The sequence below is a fragment of the Pagrus pagrus genome, assembly GCF_965226575.1.
Source record: "Pagrus pagrus genome assembly, chromosome: 24".
Taxonomy (NCBI): domain Eukaryota; kingdom Metazoa; phylum Chordata; class Actinopteri; order Spariformes; family Sparidae; genus Pagrus; species Pagrus pagrus.
The window spans coordinates 8463816-8474755 of NC_140206.1; the positions used below are offsets into that span (position 1 = coordinate 8463816).

Below are 10940 nucleotides of genomic sequence, written 5' to 3' on the forward strand. Positions count from 1 at the left end.
ATAATATCATTGGCAGAGGGAAAGACTGAGAGGGTTCAAACCACCGCAGGACTGGCCCACATGGAGTGCAGAATAACTGACAAAACTTTCAGCCTGAGATCCCTGAGATGTTTAGCTAAACCTTGTAAAGATTTAAATGCTAGGATTAACCAGCACTGCTCTAAGTAGACCACTCATACACTCGGACTCAATAATAAACTGTTACGTGCAATAGATACTCAAACATGCAGATTTTTTAAATTATCCATTATGCACTGTTGCCATTGTCTTGCCGTTGTTTCTGTTTGTCACTGTATGTCACTGTATGTCATTGTTGTTGGTTTTTTTGTCTTTTTCCTGTTTACATTGTATATACTGTTATATTTATTTATAATTCTCCTATCCTCTTGCTGCTGCAATAACCGGAATTTCCCCACTGTGGGACGAATAAAGGCTATTCTATTCTATTCTATTCTATTCTATTCTATTCTATTACCGGACTTATGAACTGCGGAAAAATAAATTCCACTATTTTTTGAGTTGAGCAGTTCTAATGAACACATCAAATTCAAGGAACTCTGTATGGTGACTGAACATTTTAATGTTGCATACGTTTTGAACAGTTTCTATTTCCTCCTGCCTTCTCCTTTCTTCCTGTCATTCTTGAAATTTCCTTCTCTTCAAAGGTATCTTCCAGGTTTTTTCTGCTGCTCCACTTGATCCTTCTTCACTTTCCCTCTCACTCTTCTCCAGATGCTTCTCTTTTATCTTTCTCTTTTGCACTTCTTTAACTTTACTCCTCGTCATCACCACAGGCTCATCTTGAATCTTTGTTTCTCTCTTCTTTCCCTTTTGACTCTTACTTTTCATCTTCTCCAAAGTCTTCTCTTGAAACTTTGTTTCTCTCTTCTTTCCCTTTTTACGCTTACCCTCCATGTTCTCCAAAGTCTTCTCTTGAATCTTTGTTTCTCTCTTCTTTCCCTTTTTACGCTTACCCTCCATGTTCTCCAAAGTCTTCTCTTGAATCTTTGTTTCTCTCTTCTTTCCCGTTTTACGCTTACCCTCCATGTTCTCCAAAGTCTTCTCTTGAATCTTTGTTTCTCTCTTCTTTCCCTTTTTACGCTTACCCTCCATGTTCTCCAAAGTCTTCTCTTGAATCTTTGTTTCTCTCTTCTTTCCCTTTTCACTCTTACTTTCCATCTTCTCCAAAGTCTTCTCTTGAATCTTTGTTTCTCTCTTCTTTCCCCTTTTACACTTACCCTCCATTTTCTCCAAAGTCTTCTCTTGAATCTTTGTTTCTCTCTTCTTTCCCTTTTCACTCTTACCCTCACCACTCATCTTATTCACCATACTGACTCGGTCACACACAGTTTTTCTTGAGTGAGTTGACAACAATTTTGCTGTTTCTGGGCTTACAAAAACCTGCTGCATCTAAAAAAAGAAAAAGAAATAAGGTGTGAAAATATATTCTAGATCATGTAGTTCGTCTAGCTCGGATGTTCAGGTGTGTTTAAGTGCGGTGCTCTTACACCAGGACGGACTTTGACTGCCACCTTGTCATTCTGTGGGAAAAGGTCAAAGCATGTTGTAAACAGTTTAGAAAGCCACAAAAAGTGAGCAGATCTACTTCACAGTCAAAAGTAATCATTTTGATTTGTTGGCCTCATAGAAACAGATTTTATCTGTCTAAACAAGTCTGTTTACTGTAAAATACTTTTTCTGACATGAGTAAGAGCTTTTCTTGTTTGTGTTTTATGTGGTATTTGGTGGTATATGTTGACATTATACTTACTACAGGTGTCTTGAGAGTGACAGGACTCACTGAAACCAGGGCTGTATTCAGTTTTAGGTCTGGAGATTGGCTCATCAATGGCTGTGTATACTGTTAATTTAGCAATATGAATTAAAGAACAAATGAAATACACAAGTGTGGGTTTTAAAAGCCAAGTTTCAAGTTTTTATTTTGCTAATGTGGTAAAACTTTAGCTTTTTGTGATATGATTTTAGCTTGTTTCATGTACTGAGGTCACCGTCTGTTTTTTTTAAAACGTCAAAAGTGGAAGTACTGAAAACTGTCAAAACTCACCATTTTTTGGTTCAAAGGCACAGATGCCCTTTTCTCACGCAGCTGGTAAGTCCTTTTTGGCACATGTTCCTCATCCTCTTCAGGATCTGGTACTGTTTCAGTTAGTGTGGTTTTCATATCAGCTGCATCATCCTCATCAGATGAGCTCACCATCTTTTTTTAGGAAAAATAAAGTATATTAAGCTCATTTTAGAATGACGTATTTTAATTTGTGTGTGGAAACACTGCAGCTAGTCACATGTCTCACCTGCTGGTCTGAGGGCACAAGGGTCTTCTTGTTGTGCAGCTGGTTAAGCCTTTTTCTCACAGGCTTCTCTTGGCCCAATGGTTCCTGCTCCTCCTCTTCAAACCCCTGATTGTCTTCATTTTGTGTAGGTTCGTTGTCCTCCCTTTCAGAAGCAGTGGTCATGGTTTTGTCTTTCTTGTGTTTCTCTCTGCGTTTCCTTGTCTTTGCAGCATATGTAGAAATTGCCATCATTGACAATCCTCTACTCTGAAGTGTGACCTCTGCTGGGTCCTCCGCTGTGCAAAGAAATGGATAAAATGAATACAAGTTGATGGATACTACAAGAAAAAATAGGTTTGGCATTGATTTAGATTGTTTAAAAAACCTTGATAAAATCTTTTGGCTGTGTTTGCATCATGGCACATAAAAGTCGTCACTTTCTGGTAGGTTTTATGGCCCAACTGTCGCTTGGCCTGGAGGAATGAATGTAAAAAAGAAATGTGTGTAAAGTGCAAAATTCATTAACTTTTCACCACACTTAATTGTTTTTAAGATACAAAAAACCATGAGAAGTTATCTCACATAAGTGGCAACAGAGGAGCGCAGCATGTTGAAAGTTGGGGCTGTCCCCAAGCCCATCCCCTCCCAGGCCTCCTTGAAATATTCAGACAGCTTCAGCAGGACGCCTCCACTGGTTGTGTGAAAGAAGGTAGAAGCCTCTTTGCCTCCTTCAATTCTGTTTCGAAGCAGGTTGTAACGCTGCAACCAGGAATACTCGCTTGGCTTGAGGGGTACAGCTGCTTCACCAAAGTACCTTTGAGTCTTGTGCTGTCCAACCTAATAATTCAGGAAAGTTGACTTTTCACTCTGACCAACTGATATAAAAATGTGTATGTCTCTTGTGTCCTTTCAGTTTTTGTAATAATGTTTGCACTTACACGGATGATGCGGGCACCCTGCTTAGTCTTTTCTGCTGCCTTGACCTCCTTTGTGGTCATGTTGATCACAACACCCTTTCGGTGGCCTGTTGTTGCAATAATATAGCCACCCAGCAGTCCAAAAAACTCTTTCAGACATGCTCGGTCCTCTGGATGCTTCTCAAGGTCAACTGTAAAAGCAGAGGAAGGACATTGTATGCATTCACTCGCAATGATGATGTTCTTACCTAAGTACCACACGTTGGCCACACAAAAGCAGCAGAGACCAGCCCATATATAAAAACCCACTTTGTAGATGTTAATCCCTGTAATGTAAAATCTGCAGAACGGTATCTTCACCCAAAGTTTGAGTCTGGAGAAGCCCCATAACATTAAATAAACCTTATTTTTACAAATCTAAAACTTATGCTGAGCAATGATTCATACCCAGTACTGCAGTGATCTTCTTCGGAGCCTCATCTATAAACCATGCATGTTTCTGTGCCTTGACCAGTCTCTCTGAAATTTTGAATAGCATTTATTATATGCATGTTCCCTGCTTTTAACGATGTGATGTTGATGTTTGGACGTGGGGTTATTAATGTTAAACATACCAGATTTACTTCGCCTCACACTGAGCTGGTGCCCGACCACATTCCGGCCAATATCTCTGATCCGGGCCCTCAGCTCTACCAAGATGGCATTGATTTTTTTGGTTCCGAGTCTGACAGATTGTGGTGCCATGTTTGAAATATATTTCATAAAGGCCACAACATCCATCAAATAGCATCTCTGTGTTGGGGGTTTGAAGCCTTTTTCTTGAAGGACTGCAACAAAACTTGAAGACAAAAATACAAATACAGTCATGTCCTCTACCCTTCGATGCACTGATGCTTCTTACAGTGTAGTACTTACCCACGGATTCTAGCATGGTTACTCAGGAAAAGAAGGTCAACATTTGGGATTGATGAGTCTGCCATGTACTCTAGAAAATCGACAACATGTTTGGCTCGCTGCTTGGCATTTTCAGAAGTTTTCCTACCAGGGTTGGCACCTTCTGTGTGGCCCCTAAATTCCTCGACCAATCTTACTAAAGAGGAAAGAATATAAAGCAAATCATATATCATCATCATCATAATATTTTTGCATGGATCTGCACATTAACACAACATCCCCTATCTTTCAAGTTCAATACTAGTACAGTGACTATGATATGATGGTATCTTCACCATAGCAAGGGGCTTTGCTGGGGGAAAATGGTGCACGTCTGCGATGTTTTGCTGCCTGAAAAAAGCACATGAAACAGATTTTTTAATTAAGAGTTACTGAAAAAATTGGTCATATTTAAGAAGTACACCAAAGGAATAACTCAACACTCACAGTTGCACGCATTGTTGAAGAATGTAGCTGCTTGAGCTCATCGTTCCTCATCTGGAGCAGGTTCTTCGCCACCATTAGTTCAGCAGAAAGAAGCTGGCAGTTCCTGCACCCAGGATCAGGGGCCCTCAGGACAGAACGCCTTCTTGTTTGTGTGGCCTGTTGGTCAACGGTTTCTGTGTAGCAGGAAGCCTGGCTGGTTGAGGGAAAAGGATCCAGCATAGCTGGTGCTTCTTGGTCACAAGAAGCCTGGCTGGTTGAGGGAGAAGGATCCAGTATAGCTGGTGCTTCTGGGTCACAAGAAGCCTGGCTGGTTGAGGGAGAAGGATCCAGCATAGCTGGTGCTTCTGGGTCACAAGAAGCCAGGCTGGGAGAACTAGACATGGGGCCCGCAAGAGGAGGCACAGTGGTAGAAGCTGCAGCATGGGAAGCAGCCTCTATCACCCTCCTGACGCCCTCTTCGATTGCTGCATCATCCACCTCGTCAAGATGTGAGACCATTGGTGGTGTGGGGTTCGAAGTACATAGGAGGGCCAGTTCTCTCGCAATGTATCTGTCCTTCGCTTTCTGTATGTACAGTTTAACCATTGGCTTCTGCAAAAAAAGCAGAACGTACATTTAGTAAATCATTTCATTCTGTCTGAAAAAGTTACATTATTGATATCTCATTACCTTTAGCGTCATGCATGTATTTAACCAGCAATATTCTTTCTGTGGGATTTGTAGCACTAAATAAATACAGCATTTCCGAATCTATATTTACCACACAAGGATCAAATGAAGACCACAGACCCACCACACAGCAAGGAAGAACAAGCAGCACTACAAGGACCAAGTTGCTGGGTTTAAGATCTCAACCTAACTCAACAATACACATAAATCACACAGAGGGACTACCGTCAGGCTGTGGATCCTTTGCAGATGCTTGTCGAGTCGGTTAATATATTTAGACTGGCAGAAACGCACTGGGCAGTCCAGATTTGCACGAAAACTGGAGAAGCAAGAAGAGTCTTTGATTTAGTAGTAGAAAAAATGTTTGAAGAAAGAAAATATGCACACATTTCTTTGTAACATGTGTAACCACTTTACACTTAAAAATGTTAAAAAAAATATATGACACTTGCTCATACAGATTATTCATGACCTGCCTTGCATCTATTTTTGAGAGACTTTTGCAAAATCAGTTGTAGCCTCATACATCACAGACTGATATTTACATTTGCATTACGTTATTTGTTACTGAAAAAAGCACTTTTATTACAGTGATTATTTAAAAGCAACAACTCACTATACAACAGTGATTAACAATATTGTTTTGGACCCTATTTCATTGATAGTGAAAAAGCACCATAAGAAGCCTCTTTAAGAGCATTCTGAAGAGGAAACAGGACACTTACTGTCGATGGGAAAACTTGCTCAGAAGACTCAACTCTGTTTTGTTGACCACCTTTTCTGTGCTTCTCAGGTGCTGGACTATATCAGCATACAGTTTCCCACAAATGAGACACTTGTGCTTGCACCTCTCATACTGCTTGCTTGGAGGGCTGCAGTCAGAAGATTCCTGTTGCTGTGGTCCTGCTGTCTGAGGCTCATCATCAGGTTCCTGTACATGGGCACAAAAATATTGCTCATAAAAGCCCAACAGTAGAGTATTATTACTTTATTATTACTTTAATTATCTGGGTGTAAGTTTATGCTTTTTTTACTTTACAAAATATAATTCCCACATTCCTGGGTAAATTAGTAAAATTAGCTTCTTTCTTCCTTGTTTATGTCATGTAAACAATGAATCGATCCATAATGTCATGATTTGGTCTTTTTGATCTTTTGTTTAATGAATGAAGTTTTTTATTCCTGCATTTGGGTCCTGCTCCATTGTGTTTCCTTAATCGGACATTACCAGTGTTGGGCACATTACGTAAAAGAAGTAATTAGTTATAGTTACTAGTTACTTCTCCCGAAAAGTAAGTAAGTTAGTAACTGAATTACTCTACTATAAAAGTAACCAGGTACCAGAGAAAGTAACTATTGCGTTACTCTTTCTTTTTTTTCAAAGTTTAAATATGTCTAAGAATTTGGCTGCGTCGTTCACCGAAGATTCTTGAGTGAGTCACAGAACAGTTCCACTCCCGACTGGCACGCTCTGCTGAGCTCAACTGAACTAAGAAAGGAATGAATCAGTTCATGAAGTGCAAAAACATCTAAAATGCCATACCCAAATTAAAATGATTGTAACTTCTGAACTGCTCTGGCTACATGTACTCTGTAGTTTCTTGTGCAACTGAAACTGAAACTGCAACAGAAACACTGTAGGTGACACAGAGACAGAGTAATGGGCCTCTGAAGTCAGTAAAAATGTAAAATTTTGGGCTGCCTAAAATCAAAAATGTTTTTCAGGATGAATAACTGCCTGTGGTTTCATCTGAGGGGATAAAATTCTTCAAATTTGAAGAAGATAGCACAAAGTGTGACCATTCTACAGTGTTTTTCCATGAAGAGATCCAGGCCGAGTTCCAAATGGACACATGGTAACCAAATGAACGGCCACACCGTTACACTCAGGTATACACTGCTCTGGCGGGGGGTCAATTAGCACGTCATACGTCATTCGAAAGGTTGAAACCTCCTCTAGAAGATGGAGATGACAAATGTAAACTCTTCATGACAGTCTAGCAATGAAATGCAGTTGAACAAAAGCACCCCAAATTCGAGAAGAGAAGTTAAACAGGAAAACAAGGATTCAAGGATTCTTTATTGTCATGCCAGACATGTTCACATGGCATGATACGAAAAAACTGTTCTAAGGTTCTGCTAGTGTGTGATAAATAAACTACGCTAAAATGTAAAGAATATATATAATATAAATAGAGCAAGAGCAATAAAATAAAAACAGGAAATAGGTCTGTGGGGTTGTACAAGGTGACAGGTGTGCAGTGCAAGTTCTGAGATATTGTGCAGTTTATTGTGCAGGAAGCAACAGTCCTACAGTGCTCCACCAGAGCTCAACAGTCTCACAGCATCTGGGAAGAAGCTGTTCCTCAGTCTGGTCACTGGTGGTACAGCACCTGATGCTCTGCAGCCTCCTGCCTGAGGGGAGGGGGACTAACAATGTGCTTGCCGGGTGGGTGGGGTCTTTCCAGATGCTGGAGGCCCTTTTCCTGCATCTGTCCGTGTATATATGTGTCTGCTCCTCCTGAAGTCCACGATCATCTCCTTCGTCTTCAAGGAAATGGAGGTCGTAGGTCGCGAAAAACTGCAAAAACTTTCTCATAAGGAATGAATGGGAGGAGGTCAAAAAATGAACAAATCATCTGACTTTTCGTACTGCCTACTGCTTTCTACTGCTCCGGCATACTTTCACCTAGAGACTCCATTTAAACTTTAAACAGTAGACACAAGTCTTGTGTATTAGTGTACTATTCCACGTTTCGATAGGTCATATAGTTTTTGATCAATCACTATTCAATGACCATGATCATTTTTGGAGAAATTTTGAGAGTATAATGGGTGCGTATTGCGCGGAATGTTCATGTCAGAGTGCGTGACATCATCGGTTGGAGTGGGAGAGAGCCCAAAAACATTCCAGATTTTTTCTCTTTCCACACTCCTCCCTGCCACAATTTACACTCTACACACATGATTTTTTCCAAATTTGTAGACAAACTTGTTCTGTCTCTCACAATCTGCTCAAAATATCTGAGAGACTTACAGAATTTGAATTGGCAGCCTCTAAGTGCGGCCACATCTGTCTCTGCTCCTCATTGACTCCAATACAAAGACTTTCTGAGAGAAGCAGAACAGACCCCTACTTTAAACTCGCAAGTGTCTCCAAAATATTTACTGTAGAAAAATCAAAATCATACCAAATTGTTCAGGAAGTCCTTACAGTGATGATGGTCTGTGTTTTTTTCTGATGGGAGCTACCGTTTTGTCAGAGTAAGCCCAAAGGTGAGACCAGTGCAGAGGCAGAAAATTGCTCTTCTTCTCAATGTTTCTGTGTGTCTCAGCCTGGGGGGCCCCTATCGTCATTGGCAACCACCTCAAGTTGCCGTGGTAACCTCTGAACCTCAGGCCTATGATATTTCTGCTGTTAATCTGATGACCTCTGTCTCCTATTCATTTATGTCAAGTCTCTGAAGAATCTCATCATAATGTACACACTCCTTTTCTAGTTTTCACTGCTATGTAGACGACACCCAATTATTTCAATGAAGCCAGATGAAACCAATCAGTTACTTAAACTCCAAGCATGTCTCAAGGACATTAAGACCTGGATGACCTGCAATTTCCGGTTAAACTCAGATAAAACTTAAGTTATAGTTCTTGGCCCTAAAGAATTTAGAGATGCACTATCTAATGATATAACAAGTTTGGATGGCGTTAATTTAGCCTCCAGCTCCAGCGTCAGGAAAGCCCATCCTGTCTCTAAAAGACGCAGAAAAACTAGTCCATGCATTTGTTAGGCAGGTCTATTGCAATTCCTTACTATCAGGCTGCCCCAATAAGGTATATACAGCGCGAAAAAAAATACGTACACCACTCGCATGCATCGGGAGACCACAAGATTGACATGGCTAGCAACTGCAACTCCATCATTTCATTGAGGGAATTGCCGTTCAGTGATCGAAGCAGTGTTGATAAATTGGCTATTAAAGTAGATGTCAACAAAAGTGGGGAAAACATACAGTCGCAGACTTTCCCGGAGCTGGTACGAGCGGAAACATGGCTAGCATGATGTGAAGTGGCTAATGCTCTGTTCTGCTACCCCTGTGTTCTAATTCACCCTGATGCCAACACGGACACCGCCTGGACAAAGACAGGTGTCACTGATATGCACCATCTCTCGGAAAAGGTGAAGAAACATATGAACAGCTGCCTAAAACTTTGGACCTCACAACTGGATGAGAGCTACAGGATAGCTGTGCGTCGTCACAATGATGAGGTGAACAAGAACAGGCATATCCTAGGCCGCCTTATTGACTGTAAAATTCTGTGCCGTGTTTAAGTTAGCTTTGCGTGGCAAGGATGCTTTCCATGGAGAGAGAACTTGTTAAGAACATGCCTGATAGAGGGTAATTGAGGGTAATTGATCACTTTGCCTGCTTGAAAGAGAGGCGAGCAAAATGTCAATACAAGTGACGAGTGAGTGTATTATTAAATGGTGAGTTGTGTTATGTTGTACTCTCCAAATGTTGAATTGTAAATAGTTGTATTGATTGCATATTGCCAGCCAAATATATACTGAGTAAGTTCTGGAAAAATTTGATTAATTGCAGTTTTGATGATATATAAATAAATAAATAATGAAAAAAAAAAGATATATAATGTATGTATAATTTGATTTGATTTTCACTATGGCATCCATGATGGCTGTAAATTGTAGACTGTGTTAACACTGATTTCATGGGCAAACTAGTAGATGACAATGTATCTGTTGATGACCACGGTGAACGTGTTTTATTGTAGAACCAAATGTATTGGATTTAACTTGATATAGCTATACATACAATGCTGTACCGTATGTACCATTCATGTCTAGTGGTTGAATTAAACAATGCAATGTAACACTGTAAAGTTAGCTATCTGACTTTCATTTGTTATTATTTTACCCATTGAACGGGTCATCTTAGCCATCATCGCAACAGTTGCCCCCCTGAGAAATTTGTCAGGAGCCGCCACTGGCTCTTTTTGCTGCTATGGGCCTAGACTGCTGGGGGACAAATGACACACTAAGCCTCTCTCTTCTCCTCCTCATCTTCCTCTCCAACTGCATCAGTCATGTCACATTACTGAAAACTACTGACGACTTCTTCCGCAGAGTCCTTGTGCTTTCTCGTCCTGCAGGTTTTCATGGATCATGGCTGCACTTCGGTCATGGATCGTTGGCTGCACCCTCTGCCATGGCCCTGCCTGACACCCACTACTGCTGTTATTAATATCAACCATATCTTATCATTGAGATACATTATACACTACCATTACTGCTAAGCTTTTCTGATGTTAGTGCCAATCACTTTCCTGTTATATACATCTCACTATTGTTAATGTACTGTATCATTATATACCTTTACTACTGTTAACCATTTATAATTGTATGCAATGTGATTTTGCTGATCTGTTCTGTACACGCGGAACTCACTGCACGTCTGTCCGTCCTAGGAGAGGGATCCCTCCTCTGTGGCTCTTCCTGAGGTTTCTTCCACCTAATGGAAGAAACCTCTAATGCGGCAAGTTTTCCCTCACTCGAACCGAGGGTCTAAGGACAGAGGTTGTCGTCTCTCTATAGGTTGTAAAGCCCTCCGAGGCAAACTGTGATTTGTGAATTTGGGCTATACAAATAAAATTTGATTGATTG

At 40.7% G+C, this 10940-nt stretch overlaps 1 protein-coding gene across 3 annotated transcripts; it reads right to left on the reverse strand.

Annotated features, from left to right (window-relative positions):
• Positions 1-560: 560 nt before the first annotated feature.
• Positions 561-9799, reverse strand: LOC311253586 (uncharacterized protein). Of its 3 annotated transcripts, none has more exons than XM_084347651.1 (17): positions 8449-9799; positions 6678-7838; positions 5983-6188; positions 5483-5576; positions 4589-5179; positions 4438-4492; positions 4124-4298; positions 3823-4046; positions 3656-3727; positions 3230-3399; positions 2874-3128; positions 2677-2764; positions 2313-2587; positions 2066-2218; positions 1772-1861; positions 1509-1541; positions 561-1410 (listed from the first exon to the last, which is right to left on the reverse strand). In XM_084347651.1, the coding sequence occupies exons 5-17, from the start codon at positions 5171-5173 to the stop codon at positions 637-639; spliced, it is 2949 nt and encodes a 982-aa protein (XP_084203777.1). In that variant the 5' UTR covers positions 5174-5179; positions 5483-5576; positions 5983-6188; positions 6678-7838; positions 8449-9799; the 3' UTR covers positions 561-636. The 3 variants fall into 3 exon arrangements, with proteins under 3 accessions (XP_084203777.1, XP_084203776.1, XP_084203778.1); XM_084347650.1 differs by having other exon boundaries at positions 6678-7847; XM_084347652.1 differs by lacking the exon at positions 6678-7838.
• Positions 9800-10940: the final 1141 nt, after the last annotated feature.

Bases quoted from the DNA above. Each gene is read 5' to 3' on its own strand.
- LOC311253586 (XM_084347652.1), bottom strand. From the start codon at position 5,173: ATGGTTAAACTGTACATACAGAAAGCGAAGGACAGATACATTGCGAGA. The intron at 3,728-3,822 runs GTATGTTTAACA...TCAAAATTTCAG, and splicing joins TGTGAGGCGAAGTAAATCTG to AGAGACTGGTCAAGGCACAG. The intron at 3,129-3,229 runs GTAAGTGCAAAC...CTGAATTATTAG, and splicing joins AGGGTGCCCGCATCATCCGT to GTTGGACAGCACAAGACTCA.